We start from the raw sequence: 20,850 nt of genomic DNA, 5'->3' as shown, positions 1-20,850 counted from the left end.
TTTGGAGAACATGTAAATTTAGCTTTAAATAAAGGAAGTGCTAGGAGAATTTCCAGATACACAAACAGGTCAAGCAGGCACCTGAAAATGTTAAATTCAAGTTAGTTAAATGAAGTGCCTATGTGTGGGTCTAGAACAGGGGTTGGTAAACATTTCTGTAAAGGTCCAAACAGTAAATAATGTTAGCCTTTGGAGACCATAAAGTCTCTTTCCAACTACTCATCACTGCCATTGTAGCATAAAAGCAGCCATAGACAATACACAAATGAATGAGTGTGACTGTGCTCTAATAAAACTGTTTATGGATACTAAAATGTCATATAATTTTCACAGGTCACAAATCTCATAATGTATTTTTTAACCATTTAAAAATGTGAAAGCCATTCTTAAATCATCACCGGTACAAAAAGAGTCAGCAGGCTGAATCTGTCCCACAGGCCAGTCTGCCCACCCCTGGGCTAGAATGCCAAGAGAAAGGGCTGGGACCAGCTGTAAGCATTGGCTTACCATGTCTTTGCAGCTCTGAATGAGAACACCACCCTCTGTCTCATCAACAAATACAGGTATGGCTTGTGCCTCTGCCCCTGAGGGCGTCCCAGGCCCTCAACTTCTTTGGTGATCTTCCTCAACACAAGTCCAATCCCTTTGTGCTGTGTTGGTCTTACTAAAACCTTCTCTGAGTACAGCCATCAGTGTTCAAAAGTTAAACGACTGGCCTAAGCTTGACCATGGAGCATGAATAACAGGGAAAGGCAGAAACTAAGTGCAAGAAGAGACCAGATCCCACACACGTAACAGACATCAACACCAGTCAGCAGTAAGTGAGGAGGGCACTGGGCTATTCTTCCTCAAAGGAGGGAGAAAGCAGAGTACTACGCAACAGTGGGCTGCCTGCCTTTCCCAGAGCACCTAACCTAGAGGCTGGCAACAAGAGAAGGGGGCAGGGAGGATGGTAAGGAAGCATACCACTGGTAGAACTGGGAGAAGCAGAACAATACATCATTTTATGGTAGGTTCACACTAATAGGCTCAAATGATTAGGATTATAAACGGTGTGGACGGAAAAGGGCCACATAGTAAACCTGACAAGCTCAGGAGACTGAAAATAACCACATAAAATGCCATGACCATAAAAAAAATTTCGTAGCTAAGTGGGACATGGCGGGAAGTCACATCTTTAGCTTCCTTCATAAAGTTAATCTGTGCCTTTAAGTGGGCCTGTCTGTTGTCTTTTTTCACCTAAGATAAAATCCTTGGAATGTCAGTAATCCTTTTTCCAGACCAGACCTGGCAACTGTAAAATCCCTCATTATTATGCTTGTCTCCTGATTACCATCTCTGTTAACTATCCTGTACCCACCTATGTAAAAGAAATACCTGTCTCTCCAATTTACTTTTATCCAATCCCAGAGATTTCTCCACTTTGCTTTCTCCCACTCCTTTAATCTATCACCAATGGATTTCATGTAACCTTTCTCCTCTGATTTTATGTATAAAATAAGCTGCAAACCGTCATTTCACAGAGCATTTTCTCAATCCATTGAGATTTTTTTTCCCAGCAATAGTCGCCAGTTTGACTCAAACTCTTATAAGCTTTCTCTTAGGTTGGGTGTTTTTTGTCAACAACGATCTGTTTTTTTACACACTTTAAATTTAGTCATATTATTTATATTTAGTTGCATATTTATCTGAAAGAGATAGGAATTTATCTCAAAGAGATAGAGAGAGGAAAAGACAGAGAACAAACAAAATGGGTCTCAAGTTATAGCTTTGTATGTCTATGGTTCACAAAAAGATGCTAGCGCACCATAAAAATTTTCAAAAGTGAAAAGCCCACTTACTTGCGAGTTCAATGATTTCCATCCTCTCCCCATCCACATCCTGACCTACAAAACTTAAGTCACTCTGCTCAAACTGGTTGATCAAGCCAGGGTTCACCTGGAGAAACAAGAAATCAAAAGTGTCTTTGGGCAGCAGAACAATACAGACATATCAGCTTATTAAAATGTCCTCCATCAACTAGGTGGATTTTCCATTTCAGTGATGCTCTAACTAGTAGTTAATTTCTATATTCAGCCCCCAAAGCCTATTTTTAAACTCATGATGAACCTGAAAAATAGTCTAATCACAACCCTTAAATCTGGGAGGCCCACATTCTCTCATCCAAAGATGAGATTCAAAAAGTAGGACTGTGACAACAGACATTCTGAGTTGGGACCTTGAAACCAGCTATTTATAGCCATCCCCATATTTGCTTCTTGCCTTGGGTTATGTGTAAAATCAACTATCTCTCTCCAAATCACAAACCTTCTTGAGGATTGAAACTGTCTTATTTCCCTTGTTACCCCAAAGCTTCCTTTACAGGTAGTTTCATAAAAACGCTAAAGAGAAGCTCGGAGCAAGTTTTCTACTAAAATACTGGTGATAAATGACAACTTGATGACCTAGCTCATGGACCCCTCCCTCACTCATCTCATAACTAGCTTTCTCCCAAACTTTTCAGACTCTCCTTCACAGAAAGCACTTCCTCACCTAAAATCAAAATGGGTCCCATCTGTCCTTCTCAATTTTAACCCCATACACTTTGATTTTATTTTTGAACATTAGGCTAATTCTCCTAATTTGTAATTATTGTTCCTTTTGTTAACAGCTTTATTGACATATATATATATATATATATATATATATATATATATATGTATATATAAATAATTCTTATATTACATAATTCACCTACGAAAAATGTACAACTCAATGGTTTTTAGTATATTCAACCATCACCACAATCAATACAAAAATACACCCTGTACCCTCTAACCATCATCCCCCAAACCCCCTCATCAACTCCATCTCAGCCCTAGCGAACACTAACCTACATTCTGTCTCTTTATATTTGCCTATTCTAGGCACTTCATGTTAATGGAGTCATACTGTATGTTTTCTGGGTTCATCTATACTGTAGCATGTACCAATATTTCATTTCTTTTTATTGTCAAATATTCCATTGTACAGATATACCACATTTTATGTTTTGTTCATTAGTTGATGGACTTTTGAATTGTTTCTACTTTTTTGGCTATTATGAGTAATGCTGCTATAACCATTTGTGTACAAGTTGTTACATGTACTTATGTTTTCATTTCTCTTGGGGCTATACCTAAGGATGGAATTACTGGGTCAGATGGTCACTCTACGTTGAACCTTTTAAGGAATTTCCAGATGATTTTCCAAAGTGGCTGCACCATTTTATATCCCTACCAGCAATGTATGAGAGTTCCAATTACTCCACATCCTCACCAACACTGGCTATAATCCATCTTCTGATTATAGCCATCCTAGCAGGTGTGAAGTAGTATCTCTGTGGTTTTGCTGTGCATTTCCCTGATGACAAATGATGTTGAGCATCTTTTCGTTTCCTTATTGTCCGTTTGTATATCTTCTTTGGAGAAATGTCAATTCAGATCCTTTGCCATTATTTATTATTACTGAGTTGGAAGAATTCTTTTAATAGTCTAGATACACGTGCCTTGTCTGATATGTGATTTAATCTGTAATTATTTTTGTTACCTATTTTTTTGTCCTCTCCAATTAGAATGTAAGCTTCCCAACAGGAGGGAGACTATGTGTGTCTTTGCCCCTTTTCTCTCCAGTGCATATCAGATGCAAATTAAGTATAAAGGAATGAATAGCCACACTGTCATCTACATAGTAGTCCTTACACTTTGTAGCCACCACTTAAGCAAAGCAGATCAATAGCTTTTGTCCCACCAATTGGGTCAATTCCCAATGGAAATAAGACCAAAAGGGGTCTATACTCAGCAAATTATTTTTCCTAATTGTTGTGACACTGTGGATAGCATACCAAGCAGCGATTCCCACCAGTCCTCCCTGAAAACAGAACTCTGGGCTGATTCTAGTATCTACTCCACCCACATAAGGTCCACGTCCCCCATTCTTCTCCAGAGGCCTGCTTGTAATCACTGGAGTTCCTTACACTAAGCATCTATATTTCACAGTAATTCACTGTGAACACATACCTCATAGCGATGTCTGTGTCTTTCTTCTATAAAAGGAACATCACCATAAAGTTTCCCTGTAAAGATACAAGAGTGAAATTAATACTGGAGTAATCAGCTTTGGAGTATATGTGAGGGAAGTTTGTTTGATCTCTATCAGAGGCCTAAAAATGAAGTAGACTCCAGATAGTAATCTAGATTTTCTTCTCACATAATACAGGACAGCAATATCTTCTTGAAAACCCTGAAGCAATTCTCAAGGAAGCCATCACGTTGCATAAAGGGAAGCCTGCCGTTAAGCCAGTCCACCATGGACTCCAGCGGATGTGCCCTCCTTTTATACACCTGCCTGCCGGACTGAGACCGAGCACTATCCGCACCGTCACTCTGTGTAGATTCATATCGGCGCTCATTTTACAAAAGAAGAAAATGAAACCAAAGAAAGAGAAACGAAACCAAAAAACTTGCCCAAAGCCCTGCTCTGCTGGCAGCACAGTGTGGTCTTTTTCTTTCTTTCCTTCCTCCCTCCCTCCCTTCTTTCCTTTTTTTTTTTATTAGTTTCCAGTGCACAAAACAATGTAATAGACGTTTATCATTTATATCCCTCACACTGTGTGAACCCCCCTCCGCCCATCCACTACCCCTCTGACATCGCACACAGCCAATACATTTCCACTGCCTCTATTCCTAATGCTGTACTGCTGTACTCTGCTTCTTGTAACCATGTATATATATATATATATATATATATATATATATATATATATATATACACATACAAAATTGTAGTTGACATTCATTATTGTTCAGCTTCAGCTTCAGGTGTACAGTGCAGGGATCAGGCATCTACATCATCCCTGAGGTGGTCTCCCTAATGAGACAAGGGTCCATCGGACAGTGTGGTCTTGAGCCTGGGTGTCCCAATACCTGGCCCAAAGCTTTCTCCATTACACACTTGAACATGGTACTAGCCAAATTGGTTTACACCCAACCTTAAAAATATGCCCATCCAGGGTTGGCCAGTTAGCTCAGTTGGTTAGAGTGTGTGCTCTTAACAAGGTTGCCAGTTCGATTCCCACATGGGCCAGTGAGCTGCGCCCTCCACAACTAGATTGAAGACAGCGAGCTGCCGCTGAGCTTCCGGAAGGACAGAAGGTGGCTCAGTTGGTTAGAGTGTGAGCTCTAAATAACACGGTTGTCGGTTGGATTTCCACATGGGCCAGTGAGCTGCGCCCTCCACAACTAGATTGAAGACAACTTGAGCTGAGCTGCTGCTGAGCTGCCAGTGGGCAGCCAGATGGCTCAGTTGGTTAGAGTGCATGCCTTTAACAACAAGGTTGCCAGTTCGATTCCCCTGCGCCCCCTGCAACTAGATTGAAAACAGCACCTGGACTTGGAGCTGAGCTGCGCCCTCTACAACGAGATTGAAGGACAATGACTTGACTTGGAGCTGATGGGCCCTGGAGAAACACGCTGTTACCCAATTAAAAAAAAAAAAAAAAGCCTATCCTTTGACTCTAAATTTAACCTCTAAGACTTCACCCCAGAAAACAGAAATGAGGACAGAGATTTAACTACGAATATGCGCACTGCTGCGTTATTTAACAATGAACAACTGGAAATAAGCTAAGCGCCAGGGAAGAGAGGACTGCTGAGAGAGGACTGCTGGATTAAATGAGAATACACCTACACCAACGCTCTTGGTATACCAACGGCTAAGAGTCACACGTGGGGCTTCTTAAAGATGCCCAGGTTCCTGCACATGCTGCAGCCCAGGGCAGCGTCTTGGGCATGACCTATTCGGCAATGGACATGGCAATCAGTGGGATGGCCAGCGACCACAATGTCAGCTGGATCGCAGTGGGGTCCACCACCAGATACCTCTCAGAAACAGGCCCCACTGGAGCAGGTGGAGAAGCAGGGTGGCCCAAGCACCAAGTGGCTTACAGCACTGGAGCAGTCGGAGGGGCCAACGACTATTCCCCCAGTACTAGCCCTCATGACACAGACCCCAAGAACACAGCCAAGGGACGAGAAGACCTGCCAATAGTGCTGGAACATTGTCAAATCCCAACAGAATCAGGAGCCATGCTCAGTTCAACAGGCAGAGGATTATCTGACTCTCCAAGATATCAGGAGGCTGTGAGACCAAGAGAGACCAAATGCCTGGTATCTGATTTGAGCTTTTGACTTGGATGAAGAAAATGGAAATAGGGGCACCCCCTTTCGGGACCCCTCCTGCTTGGGAGCTCTGACCCTTTGCTTTCAATAAACTCTCCTCTTTAAAAAAAAAAAAAGAAAATGCAAATAGATTGTATTCTCGGTATGATCAACTATCACGACTGAACTTCTATTTGCGATTCTGTCCATATAGACTGAGCTCCCTGGTGATGATATTAATGACAGAGAGTACTCAAAGTATGCGTTTTTAGAAAAAAACAGGAATCGTGGGGGCAGGGAGCTCCTTTGAGAGAACTCTACCATGCTATGGGGGGGGGGTCATTCAAGACAGAGCCTTTGTACTCAAACTATCAGTTCATAAAAATGAAAGAAAAAATGGAAAATAATAGCACAGTAATGCCAGATATGTTGCCAAGACTTGCCCTGGCTGGTGGACTCACTTATATTCCCTATGTGGCCCTGGGGCCAGACTGGCCAGCTGCTCAATCCAATGTTGATTCAGTGTTTATGTCCCACTTCCAGCCAAGCATATGGTTTCAGACTAGCTTTCTGAAGCCAGCACCGGGGTCTTCATGTTTTGCAGCCCCTGCTCTCCTCCCATAAGACACTCCTGCTGAAACCTGAGGAACCCTGTCTCAGGGCTCTCAGCACTAGGAAGCTTTCAGCTCTGGGAGCTGTTGGGGTTTTGCCATCCCTTCTTTGACTAAAGCCCAGCCACCTGGTATGGTGAGGTGGTCAAGAATCAACTCAGTGACTTTCTACCAAGTGACTTAACCTTGCTAAAATTCCTTCCTCTCACACAAAATGCAGCTGGGTCTTAAGAAGAATAACTGAAATGATGCACATAATATCTTAATTACAGGTGCTTAGAAAGTGCACAGTCAGGGCCAGATACTATCTTTCTCCTTCTCCATTTATTACTTTTGGATTTTAGTTTATCATTCCTTTATAAAACATCGCACTTCATTTCAGTGTATAAACTTGTCCCTTTTCTCTAATTTTATTTTTCGTGATCTGCTTTTATCTCAATTTTCTAGTACAAAAATGCTAATTTTCTACTTTAAAAATGTTAATCTTTGCCTTTACCTTTACATTGTAGTGTTACATTCTTTTTCATTGTTTGTATGTTCCCCCCTCTCCCCAGTTAGTATTCTTATCCCATTTTTAACATCTCTTTTCTTAGATTTTTTTTTTGCATTCTTCTAGTCCATATTAGCAGTAGCAAGGCAGCAGACCAGAGGGACCAGAGAGAACCTGTAAAACAAAGATTCTGCCTGCCCCCCTCTTTCTCCCACTGTCCTAGTGGGACCCCACGCCTAATACTAGGTCACTAACTGAAGTTTAGCTGAGCTTTGAGAGAATCACAGGTCAATACGATAAACCCTTCACATTATGATCCTACCAGCCACACTTGAATAGAGCTTTCTCTGGGCAAGGCACTGTTCTAAGGACCCACATGTATGGCTGATTTAATTCTTACAAGAACCCCACGAAGCGGGTACTACTCTGATGTCCATCTGACAGGTGCAGAACCTGTGGCATAGCAAGGGTGAGAAGCTCCGCAGCGTGTGACTGAGAGCTGGGGCCGGAGGGGCCTCTGACAGGCCAGTGTGGCCCCAGGGGCTAGGCTGTGAAGTGCTCCACTAGTTGTCCTGAGAGAAGTGCTCAGCACGGTGACAGTCCAGTAAGGGGGACATGAATGCCATCTGTTGTTGATGTAGGTGATGTTGGATCTGCTAGCAGTTTCTGAGTGCAGGTTGGGATTGTGTCTCCTGAAGCCAAAGAATGGAAACACGGACCCAGGAGAGGCAAAAAGTTTTAAAAAGAGGATAGTTTAGTAGAGGCAGGAGAGGAGGTTGCAGCTCCCGAGCGGGAGGGGGTCCCGAATGGGGGTGCCCAATGACTGAGGCAAAAGCTCCTACTTTTATACCTTCCCTTGCCTGCTTGGGGAAGGGGAGCTGTTTGAAGAAGGAAACTTGTTTGAAGAAGGGAACTGGCGCCTTCTAATGAAATTCGTCTACCAGGTTTGTTATACTTGCCCATCCTACAGGAATTTGCAAAGTAACCCACTCTTTATCTATCAGATCTGTTCCCTTTGTCAGGTCAAAAGGAATTTTATGATTAACCTCAAGGACTTGTTACATTATGCCCTGGAGTGAAGGAGTGATTTCAAAACCTGAAGTTTTAGGATATGATTGTCTTTGTTTATTCCACCAGGGACCTCCCTGTCTACCTAGGGACATGTTAGCTTACCTGTACCATTGCTACAATTAAAGGAGCTATGTCTCAAGACCTATGAACCCCCATATTAACAAATACACGTTACGAGTGGTTTCCCCACAAAAAGGCAGGACGAGGCAGGGAAAAGAGCCACCCTGTAGCATGGACCATTCATGGGGAGGCTGGGAGGTCACGCCCCACCACTCTCCTTTCAACTTCATGTCTCAGCACGACAAATGACCGTGGCACGGACTTTCCGTGTCCCTAAATCTCTGGCAACCTCTTTGAAACTGTTTTGTAAATCACCTCATTAACCCAGCCAAGGATTTTTGTGTGGTGTGGGTTTTTTCCTTAAACTTCCTAAGAATCTAATCACACCAGGAACTAGAAGCTGTTTTTCTCTATCAAGGCTCTGATAAGAGATAAGAAAGCAAAAGCAATCTTTCCAGCCCCTGAAAATTTGTCTCCTTTTACCCCCAGTTCTTTTAAATTTGCGATTGAACCACTTGACATTTCCAATGCCATGAATTTTACCCAGATCCTTAAGACTGGGACTCACTCAGCTCCTCCTGATTCGCCTCTTTCCTGTTTTCTCAGAACAAATATCTTTTCTCTTACAGTGAAGCAGAACCAAGCGTTTAGTCAAGTCCTTCTCCTTATTATGAGAAAATGCAGAGAAGGTCCCCAAAAGGAATTAAGTCTTTTCCTAAAGCATTCAATTTCCACCTGCCATGTCCAGCCAGCTTTGCCAGCCTCCTGCACCCTAGACTCTGCCACATTGCCTGTGGCATCACCCAGAGGAGCGCTCCATGGCCTCCTCTGCCAGCTGACATCTGCCAGCACTGAGTCAAGTCTCACTGTCTCCGTGTCATCTGCCCTGAGCATGAGGGTCACCTTCTCAGAACTCTGAATGGAAAATCACCAGGACCTGGTCTCCAGTTGTGTACGCTGCCCTGCAGGGGGCTCCTGATTCCTTCCAATATGTCCTGGTGCTGCAATCTGCACTAGTCTGGACACCCCAAGAGAGCAAAACGGCATCTGCTCCCTTTTAAGGACACCCCTGGCCCAGCCCAGTGCTCAGGGGGTAGCCCTTTCCCTCCTGCGCCTCCTGGAGTGCTCAGGCCTCCTCTGCACCCTTCTATCCCCTCACATTCCTCTGTTCCTAAAGGTAAGGGCTCCCTAACCATTTGGGTGCTGATTTGGAGGGCAGAGTTACACAAATTACATGTAGAATTCGGGACTATTTTAAATTGGGTTTTCTCTACCTTTCCTACCAGCACACATACACCAGAGTATGCCATATTCAAACATGTTACCTTGACTGGTCTGAAAAACATGTGCTTTCCAGTAGGTGGCACTTTGGTTTGAAAACCACACTTGGCACAAAGACTTGCTTCCATTCCAGGGCAAGTCTTGGCAACATTTCTGGGACCTGACAAAACATTTGAGCCTGGGGCCTGGAATATTTTGGAAACACATCAAACAAGCTGTCAGCTGTCCCCTGAATGAGCTCTGAACTTTGTCTAAATTGCTATGTACTTTATTATCTTCCCATTTCTCATGCTCAGCTAAGCCACAGGCAAAACAATAAAGTTTACTTTTGGAGTCTTAAAACCCTCTCATAACAAAGTTCCTCAGTACTCTCTCTGGCTCCCCTCTCACCTGAGCCTGACCCCCTCCATCTCTAGCCACAACTCATTCTAGATTTCTCACACTTCAAAGCACCCTGTTTACTGCTTCACTGCTCTGCACCATTTCTCCCTGCGTTTCAAAAGCCATCGAATGAGTTAGTCAACCAAGTAACATGTCACTATAAGCAGACAAGTCCTACTATCTACATTCCCAGATAAAACGTGGGGCTCTTTTTCAAATCGAGGTGTAATTTGTACGGCATAAAATATACAGATCTGAAGGATAAAGCATTCGACAAGTTTACCAATTGTAAAACGTGTGTTTTAATAGTTAAATTTTGGAGAGTGAGCAATCGTAATGGCGAGCTGTGGAGCCAGGGTGTTCCAATAGAGACTAGAAACTGTATAAGAAGAGTGGCCAGGCTTGTCCTGACCACACAGAGACCGTCAGCCACTTCCCCAGCCTCTGCTCCCTCAGTTGAAAAATGCAGGCAAGTGGGCAAGTAGGGAGATGTCTTTGAACCCTCTCCAGGAGGGCAGCAGCCTCCTTCCTCAGGTGTGCTTCATTCAGTCTGCCCTTCTGTTTAGTCCAGGTTTCTGCAAAGCACGGCAACCCCCAGACAAAACAGTATTCGCTTGACTGTTTTTGTTCAGTCCTTGAACTAAGAATGGCTTTTACATCTTCAAATGGTTGAATAAAGTCAAAACAAGAAGAATATTTCATGATGCATGAAAATGACATGAAATTCAAATTTCAGTGTCCATAAATAAATAAAGGTTTATTGAAACACAATCTTGCTCATCCCTTTCCATATTTACCTGTGGCTGCTTTTATACTACAAGGGGAGAGTTGAGTAGTTAAGACAGAGACCATATGGCCTCCAAGCCAGAAATGTTTAGTATCTGGCTGTTTAAAGAAAAAGTTTATGGACCTCTGGTTGAAACCATTTAGGTAATAGACTTTGGGCAGGTAGATGGCTCCCTTCTCATGTTTAGTCCTACTGGAGACTTGAGACATGGGCAGTATTCACACAAGTAAATCAACATTTTGGGGGGGAGGAGTTTCTACTGTATAGCAGTGGAATAGAAATGCAAAATAAAGTACAACAATAAAAGGTTCTTTTTGTACTTGCTAATACAGCAAGAAAAAAAATACTAAATATACTAGCAAAAAGACTAGAGAAAGCAAGAACACTACAGTGCAGTTAATGTCATTATGAACTGGTTCACCTCTTCTTTCAAACAATCCGGCAGAAATATTAGTCATAAAAGTGCTCATACCCTTTGACCTATTAGTCCCACTCTTGGAAATCTACCCCAAGGAAATAATCTAAAGTACATAAACACTGTGTCAAGATGTTCCCGTCAGCATTTTTCTAACAAAATGTGGGGAACAACCTGAAATGTTTAACAACAGGAAATGAATCCGTAAATTACAGTTCCTTAACTCAATTAAAAGTTGTTTGCCCAAATAATAGACATGAAGACTAGATACATGAAAAAGTCATGCTACAATAGAAGACTGTATAAAAACTAAGTATGATAGATAAAGTTTGGAAAAGGCCATGAATATGCAACTAATACTTAGGAGAAGAGTTAGGGATATACAGTTTGGAAAAATACCTTATTTCTAAAAACCCTTGAACCAGCTTTGACAATTCCACATACACTATCATCAGTCCTTTATAAGAAAAAGCATTTCCAGACCAAGACAACACACACACACACACACACACACACACACACACACACACACACACACGACTCTGGACAGAAGTGAGCCTCTGGGAACACATTTCCTACAAATACAGGAAATGATTAGCAGTACTTTTGTCCAAACCAATTTATTTTATGTCTTTGTCCAAATCAATGTATACTTATAATCTCCACTTCAGAAAACTCATATTAAATATGCACAGCTTTTTGCATGTCAATCTTTCCTCAATAAAGTGGTTAAAAAAAAAAGAAAGATCAAATTCATAGTTTTCAGGTGACTGAGAAGAGAACTGTTCTTAATGAATATAAAAATTAGATTCGGGCTGGCCCAGTGGCTCAGGCGGTTAGAGCTCCATGCTCCTAACTCCGAAGGCTGCCGGTTCAATTCCCACATGGGCCAGTGGGCTCTCAACCACAAGGTTGCCAGTTCAACTCCTCGAGTCCCGCAAGGGATGGTGGGCAGCGCCCCCTGCAACTAAAATTGAACACGGCACCTTGAGCTGAGCTGCCCCTGAGCTCCCAGATGGCTCAGTTGGTTGGAGCGCGTCCTCTCAACCACAAGGTTGCTGGTTCGACTCCCACAAGGGATGGTGGGCTGCGCCCCCTGCAACTAGAAAAATGGCAACTGGACCTGGAGCTGAGCTGCGCTCTCCACAACTAAGACTGAAAGGACAACAACTGGACTTGGAAAAAAGGCCTGGAAGTACACACTGTTCCCCAATAAAGTCCTGTTCCCCTTCCCCAATAAAATCTTTTAAAAAAATAAATAAATAAATAAAAATAAAAATTAGATTCATTCTAGTAATACAGCCATTGTGTCTACCAATATCTTTAGGCTTTCGTACTATTTCAAAGTATTCTCCTTTACTTAAAAAAAAACCAAACCCTCTTTACTTTCCTGTTTTTCCATTTAATCCAGAGCATTGCAATTACTGACATATAATTCAAATATAAAGAACGAATAGTATCAAAATACTCTGCATCAAAACAGTAAGTTATTGTCACAGGCAATGTGGCCAAATGCATTTTGTTCCAACCATTCTTGTAGAAATGTGCAGACTAGGAAAAAATGTCTACAAAATAAATGCGCTGCCTAGAGAAAAAAAAAAAAGTCCTACAAAAGAAATGTGCCGGCTTGGGAAAAAGATAAGCTCCTACAAAAGAAATATGCCGACTAGGAAAAACAAAAGCCACAAAATACTATGGTGCTATTTGTTTTTATATTTTTATGACACTCAATAGAGTCAGTGGTCTTATGCTTATCTCTTATCTTCCACACAACCTATTTGGGAGACTTGTAAAAGACCTCACACAGGTGGGAGGGTAAAACTTTATGCCTGCAGGGGACCTCAGGTTCACATATGCCTTTTGCAAACTGTGAAGCATAACTGCAATTTAAGGCAGGCCTGGAAACAACCCAAATGTCTATCAACTGAGGAATTGATAAACAATGTGATATATCCATACAATGGAATATTATTCAGACATAAAAGGGAATGAAGGACTGATACATGTTACAATGTTGGATGTACCCTGAAAATATGCTGAATGAAAGAAGCCAAACAAAATACCACATATCATATGGTTCCTTATATGAAATGTCCAGAAGAGGCAGTTTGTAGATTAATGGTTGCTTAGGGCTGAAGGAGTGACAGTGATAGCTAAAGGGAACAGAGTTTCTTTTTGAGGTGATAAAAATGTTCAAAAATTGACTGTGGTGACAGTTGCACAACTCTGTGAAAATCAATAAAAAACAGTAAATCGTACACTTTTAACAGAGAGATTGTATAATATGTAAATTATATCTCAATAAAGCTGTTTAAAATTTTTTTCCAGGCAGGCAAAAGATATTAAGCAATGAGCTTTAGTGTTATGTTTAAAAATCGTCAACATTACTTTTTTGTCTAGTGTAAAGAAAAACAAATCCTAAATCAGTCTTATTTCTATCAAGACAGATAAAATTTTTAAACACATTAAACACATGCTCTTTTTCAAAAGCTTAGTACGATTATCACTGAAGTTTTTACAGCAGATGCAATTTTAAAACATTAAATTTCTAACTGTTTTTTGTCATTTAGGCAATCATTTGAACAAAGTTTCAAAGTTTTTGAAATCACCTGAAAGCTAAATAATTGCTGCTAATAGCCATAAAGGGAAAAAAGTCTTATATTCTTAAAGAAAAAAGTCACTTAGAGAACAATGTCTGTTTTCTTATACAGAGAAAGTTGGGAAAGGTGTGCACTTTGAAACTTTTCCTGTTTCAATTTCCTTCTTGCTAGGAACCTTTTTATTCCTTAGAAGCGGTTTATCATCCTTAAAGGAGAAACCCATGTTTCTGGTCTTACTCTTCCTTGAGTTAAGAAGGCGTTTTTCTCAGGTATCCTTATAACTTCACGGGAATGATGCTGGGCACCCCAGGTACCTGGGCTCCTCCTCTGCAGCTGGCCCTTTTAGCACTGTGCACATCACCTTTCATCTCACTCTTTCCACTTGTTTGGAGGCCCCAAGAGGGCAGGGCTGGTATCTGTCCTGGTCACTACTATATCTGCAGAATCTAGTCTGGTGCATATGGCACAGAGTACGCACTCGAGATATATTTACTAAACTGAATTAAGGGCTTTGGGGTTTTTTCACATTAAGTTATTCTCATAGACTATGTTAATCTATGGGCAAAATTCCACAGAAGTTAGAATAATCTTATCCGGAGTAGAAGACCAGCAAATATCAGGTGAGCAGATCAGCAAATATGATCACATCATATTTTCCTCTCCCCATGCTGGACCTACTGGGGGAACAGAGAAATATACTTCTGAGGCTTAACTACCCTCCTCCTCTAGAAGTCCCTAAATTAGTGGCTCAAACCAGTCAGACATGAAACAATTAAACAGGGAGCGGGTTTCAACATAGTGGAGAGAAGTGGATTCACAAGAACCGAATTGGAATCAGGGCCTGCCAAGTGGACGGCCATCTCCAGGAGCACTGCAAATCACAAAGCAGCACGCTGGACAGGGTATCGATGGGGACCAAATGAGAAGGGGCGCTGATGTGTGTTCTCCCAACCCTTCCAGGGAGAGGAATCAGGAAGCAGGAGGACCAGCCAGGTGAGGGGGATTGGTGAGAGGAAGTCGGAACACCTGAGGTTGCTGGAAGGAAAGCGGCAGAGGTAGAAGGGATAAGGCAAATGACACCAGACGTCTTATAAAACAAATGCTCTGAGAAACTTACTTAAAATCGAATTTTCAGTTTTGAAAACAGTTCTTCTTATTCCCAGCCTCATTGTTCCTCCCATATTGCCAGGGTTGTGTTCCGGCATATCGATCACCTTAGAAAACAAAACAAGTCTGGTTTTGTCATCTTGTAAACATGTAATTCCCCAAATTTCAAGCTCTACTTTTAGAGGAATGATCATTGCATAAGGATGTTCCATAAACAATAAGATCTGAGGCTCCTTCCAATTTTCCTATTCAAATACAGCCACGCTTTACACAGGCCTCCCAGTTTGTTTCCTTTTCCTCTCTGCTTCTCATCTTTCATTCAAATCACTTGTAAAAAAAATTCATCAGGGGCGTCTTTATGACCTTCCTCCTGTCATTACTCAACTTGTCAGTTCTGGGCAATGTTCACACTTCAAGTTCTGGATGTCTATCTGGGGCCTCCCACTTTGGTTTTCACATCCCTCCCATAATAACCACCCTCTCCCACTGCCCACTTCATTTCCTAAAGATTTTCCACAAGCAAATCTGTCAATCCTTGTGGAAAAGTATATCAGAAGTACTTATTTGTAGAAAACCATTAGAAGGATTCTTTAAAAGGGGGGGGAGGGGAGGTGGCTAGTTTGCTCAATGGTTAGAGCTCAGTGTTTATAACACCAAGGTCGCCGGTTCAGTTCCCACATGGGCCAGGGAGCTGCGCCCTCCACAACTAGATTGAAAACAACGACTTGACTTGGAGCTGATGGGTCCTGGAAAAACACACTGTTCCCCAATAAAAAAAAATTAAAAAGAAAAAAGGGTAATAGCATCCATTCTAACACACTGTACAGGTCAGAAATCTAAGCGTCACCGTGGATCTCTCCCTCTTCCTCACCCCTCATACCCAATCTGTCAAATCCTATCAATTTCCCCTCTCCAGACTTCCTGCATGCATCCACAGCTCCGACCAACACCCAAACCACAGCCCCTCACCCAGGCTACAGCCAGAGCTTACTGACTGGTTGCCCCACATTCGCAAGGCCCTAGTCCACCCTGTACGCAGCAGGCAGAGTACTTGTGCTATTTTTCCTGCTTGAAATCCTTGATTACGTGGTATCAGTCCAGCCTAGCTCTCCAGACTCATCTGCCATGACCTTCCCCTCACACCCTGAGCTGTGACACTGTGGCCTTACTTCAGTTCCTCAAGTGCTTTTTCTTTCCTCCTGCCATGGGGACTTGACACATGCTGTTTCCTCTGCCTAGAACATCTTCTCCCATTCCCCGACCCTCTTTTTCTAAGTGACACCATCCTCAACCTTGAGATCTTAGCTCAACTATCCAATATGAGCTTCTATGGGAGCGGATATTCCTGGGCGCCATAGCCTAGTCAGGGTCCTCTATCTACGCCCTCCCCGCCATCGCACTTCCCTTAGTTTGTGTCTGCACAGTGCTCTGTTAGACTTAAATCTTTGAGAGCTGGAACAGTGCTGTTCTTCCTTACTTTTGCATTCCCAGCCCCTTGATTTGTGGAACTGCCATATGGTATCTACTGAATGAATGCGCAAATGAACGAACTCAGACTAAATAATTTCAGATTTATTTTTATGATTACTTCAGAAATTCAGAAACGTGATTTTTATGAGAAGCTTGCTCTTGTTAGCCATGCTGTTTTCTCAGTTCTGTTTCCTACCGTCTCATGGTTTTGTTTCATCTATTTTTAAAAATTTTATTACATTTATTGGGGTGACATTGGTTAATAAGATTATATAGGTTTCAAGTATACATTTCTATAGTACATCATCTGTACACTGCATTGTGTGCTCACCACCCAGAGTCAGTTCTCCTTCCATCACCATATATTTGACCCCTTTTACCCTCTTCTACCTCCTCACCCACATCATCTATTTTTTTAAGTTGTTAGAACAGACTACAGCTTGGTGAGTAAACCTGTTCTAATGGAATTCCTCAGGCTTCCCTCTCATAACCTTTGCTTCTGTTTTTTTGTTTTTGTTTTTTTTCATACCCTAAGTGCTACATATTGCTCTATAGGAAGCCTTAACTGGAATTCCCTGAAATAAAAATTTTCCAGGAACTTGACTGATCTTATCAGTACCCCAGAAGAATTTTCCAAGCCATCTGAACTCTGTGCCCTAAGTAATGCTCTAAGAGTCACAGAGGAGAAGGGGTAGAGAAAAAAAGTTTATTACACATCTTGTTGGTGGAATGCTCTGTTCTGAAGTGCTCTTGGCTTTGGCATCTCTTTCCTATCTTCTCTGGTTGGCTAATTATGCCTAGATTAAGTATTACTGGAGTGAGGTTACAGAGGGCATTAGCTTCCAGTTTGCAAATGCCCAGCCCTGTATGTATTTTCTAGGAAAGTTTCAGGTGAGACTGCACTACCTGCCAGAGATTTGTAAAAAGTCCTAAGTTTATTCACAGCCTCAATTTCCACTTATACGTTTAAGACAACTTGAACTGTCTTAGGAAGACCACAGCGATGAGCTCCCCCTGGTTTCCTCTTATAATTGTACTGTGATTCTTCACCACTCTTATTTACTGCATGGGGTCCATCTACCCAAAAAGAGTCTTTTAATACAGTTTGTTCAGGTATTGGCACCTTTGGTAGTCAAGAAATGTTCTAATGTGAACCACTGAGAATAGAGTCAAACGACTCAACAAAGAACAGGAAGCCTGACTTACTGCTTACTTGGGATGAACTTGACAAACACCTCAAGACCAGAGAATATTTCCAAAATTAAAGTGGGGAGGAGGAGAGAAGGAAAATGAAGTGGGCACAGGGGCTGTTAAATACTCTTCCAACATAGAAAATGAAGTGGGCACAGGGGCTGTTAAATACTCTTCCAACATAGAAAATGAAGTGGGCACAGGGGCTGTTAAATACTCTTCCAACATAGAAAATGAAGTGGGCACAGGGGCTGTTAAATACTCTTCCAACATAGAAGGAGGCCTGCAAATTCCTGACAGAGCAACATGAGAACATTATTTAGAAACATGGAGGTAAATATCAGGAGAAAAGGCCAGAAAAGTTGAGAGTGGTAGAGAGGAGGTGAGGATTACTGAATTTTTTCTTTAAAGGCCTTTTGAAACTGTTGGTGATTTTTTTTGGGGGGGAACTGTTAGTTTTTTAAAACTTTGTACATGGTATTATTTTAATGAAAATACAAATTTACAGGCAAATAGTGAAATGTATTATTTAGATCTTCCACTGGGGTATTAGTTCACATCATCCCTGCTGTTTTCAGAAGCAATAAATATAACCTTCTCCTGAAATGATAGCACAGAAAGAAATCCCAAGGTGTGACAACCATGCTGATCCTCCTACTAAAACATGCGATAGCACAGAAACCAGTGGAGAAGGCAAAGAAAATGATAGAGAAAAGAGGCGGGAGCAGGTGGAAGTAGCTTTCCAACTCTGAATGATGCCCTGAACGTCAGTGAAAGGAGAAAAGCAGAGCCAGAACTGACAGGAGAGTTGCCACTCTCTCTGGCCTGGCTTAGGAGGGCCTCATCGTGGGATGCCCAACACACAATCAGTCAGAGAACGTCCTGGCCGGGCACAAGCTGGTGGGGTCGAAACACTCAGGAAAGGGAAGGTTTGAGAAGACAGAGGCCAAGCCTGGTCCAACCAGCTGCCTTGGAGAGCTATCAGGCAATCCTGCAAGCTGTAAAGATGACAATATGACTGCCTGGTGGGTTAGAAGCCACCTGATTGAGCAACAAAATTAAGGAAAACATCTTTGTTCCTGGCATTCCTTCCTGAGAAAGCCTGAGAGACAGGAGAATGTTACAGTTACAAAACATATCGTTTATCATTACTGGGGTGGTGAAAGAAGAGAACCTTGAATATGCTTTAGTTTTAATCCCAACATTTCCCAAATTCCCTAGAGCTTGCATCGAAGAAGAAAATGCCTTTTCCATTGCAAAAGGATTGCTTCGGCCCACTCTGATTTTGCCTAAATACTGGCTGTCATCTGAGTCCTACTACAGATCTGTCCTTTCTTGGAACCGAGTCAAATAGCGTAAGAAAAATAAAAAAGAATCAATAAGTAACGAATATTGGTGGTGATAAAGCTTTAGGAGATGTAAAAGTACCACATAGGGATAGATATGCACTAATTAACCTTTACTGAGATTTCTGCAGCACATGATAAAAGTGTAATGGGTTCAACACTTCATACGTCCCAGGCGCCTTAAACAACAAAGTCTAGGGTGGTTAGGCTCTCTTATCAAAGATGAAATTCCTGAGTGGCAGCACATGAAGTACCATAAGCCTTCCTACGACCTTAAAGAACCCTGGTAAGGCTGGCTGCCCTCACGTCCCGTGCCTTTGGATATTTCATTTGGAAACAGTGGAGGAGCCTCCCCCCTCCCCGCCAGCACACCATTTCTAATCTTTTAGGCAACACACACAGTGATTCTCTCAGACTTTCTAGAATATTCCTCAAGTATTCCTTACAAGGATTTCCCTAACCTGTTCCTTTCTTCCTGCATATTAGGTTTTCTGTTCATTTTTTTTTTCCAAGTCTACTTCTGATTTTGATTCTCTATGAGTCATAATCAAGTTGAGTATAAAGTATGAACCAATTTTATATCAATATTATGTTACCTAATACTGTTTCGCATTGCTAGCTACAATAGCCTCCCATCATTACAAATCAAATCCAAACTCTTCCATGTGGCATTCAGGTTCCACCTCATTCAGGAACCATCTAGCTTTGCTCTCCCCACATATTCTCACTTGTGGTTTCTACCTCAGCCCGATCGGTCCATTGCTGATGGCCCCTCTGCTCCCCTCCCCACAATCCCACTACACTCTTGACTACTTCTCCTGAGATGCCTTCCCCTACGATTCCACAAGGGCTCATGGATTAGAGGCACCCCGTCCAGTTCTCCCACTGTTCCATAATAAATGCCATTGTTATGCTCATCCTACCAAATAAATAACCTATAGACTGGTAATTCATGTTCAATTAGTCCTTATGGCAAGTTGAATAATGGCCCCCCAAAAGATGTCCAACTCCTAGTCCCCAGAACCTGGGAATATGTCACCTTCTATGGCAAAAGGGACTTTGCAGACATTAAATTAAGGCTCTTGAGATGGGAAGATTATCCTGGGTTATCTGGGTGAGCCCAATGTCACCACAGGGTCTTTATGAGAAGGACAAAGGAGGGTCAGAGTAAGAGACGGAGATGTGACAATAAAGTAGAGAACACAGAGAGAGAGAGATTGGAAGAGGCCACGTCGCTGGCTTTGAAGATGAAGGAAGGGGCCATGAGAAGACAGCCTCTAGAAGCTGGAAAAGGCAAGGGAACAGATTCTCCCCGAGAGCCTCCAGAAGGAACACAGCGCTTCTGACCGACCCACTTTATACTTCTGAGCTCCAGGACTGTAATAAATGTGTGTTGTTTTAAGCCACTAAGGTTGCGGTAATTTGCACGGCCGCGGCAGGAAACGGACACAGCCCTTTATTGTATACAACTTTAACCTCCTCCCTCCTTTCATATATGTGCCTCCTCTCATAAACTAAAGTGAGGGCTCATGTGTCTCCACCAGAGTTCAGCACAGTCTCAGACTCCGATCAAGTGCTCCATAATGAGATCTCCCTAGATTTTTATCAAAAACTAACAGAGACCGAGGGACTAGTCGGTGGGCCTGAGAGTAGTGGAGGGGGCTGAGATGCCGTGGATTGTCCCGACCTGCAGGTGGGTCACTTCAGCAGACAGGAGGGGAGGGCAGCGCCCTGCTCTGGGTCAGGGGCACTGCAGTGCCCAAGTCTGCCTCTCACCTACCTCCCTTTCTGTCTTCCCAACCTGCGGCATCGCGGAGCAGCGTGAATGGAGTCTACGATGGTAACCCCACTGAGCAGTACTGTG

At 42.5% G+C, this 20,850-nt stretch overlaps 1 protein-coding gene across 12 annotated transcripts in view; it reads right to left on the bottom strand.

The window, feature by feature from the left end:
• CTPS2 (CTP synthase 2) overlaps positions 1–20,850 on the bottom strand; it is a 101,833-nt gene that overhangs the window by 19,194 nt on the left and 61,789 nt on the right. For all 12 annotated transcript variants that reach the window (XR_013992899.1, XR_013992900.1, XM_081041756.1 and 9 more), the window contains 3 exons: positions 14,990–15,086; positions 4,038–4,093; positions 1,842–1,938 (listed from right to left, as the gene is read on the bottom strand). Coding sequence is in view for 10 of the 12 variants with exons in the window: in XM_081041756.1 (XP_080897882.1) it covers positions 1,842–1,938; positions 4,038–4,093; positions 14,990–15,086 (250 nt within the window). In the remaining 2 variants the exon portion in view is untranslated. The remainder of the gene's footprint in view (positions 1–1,841; positions 1,939–4,037; positions 4,094–14,989; positions 15,087–20,850) is intronic.

The sequence above is a fragment of the Rhinolophus hipposideros genome (assembly GCF_964194185.1).
Source record: "Rhinolophus hipposideros genome assembly, chromosome: X".
Lineage (NCBI taxonomy): Eukaryota > Metazoa > Chordata > Mammalia > Chiroptera > Rhinolophidae > Rhinolophus > Rhinolophus hipposideros.
The sequence above is the reverse complement of the archived record's forward strand: the minus strand, read 5'-3'. Positions and strand labels throughout refer to the sequence as shown.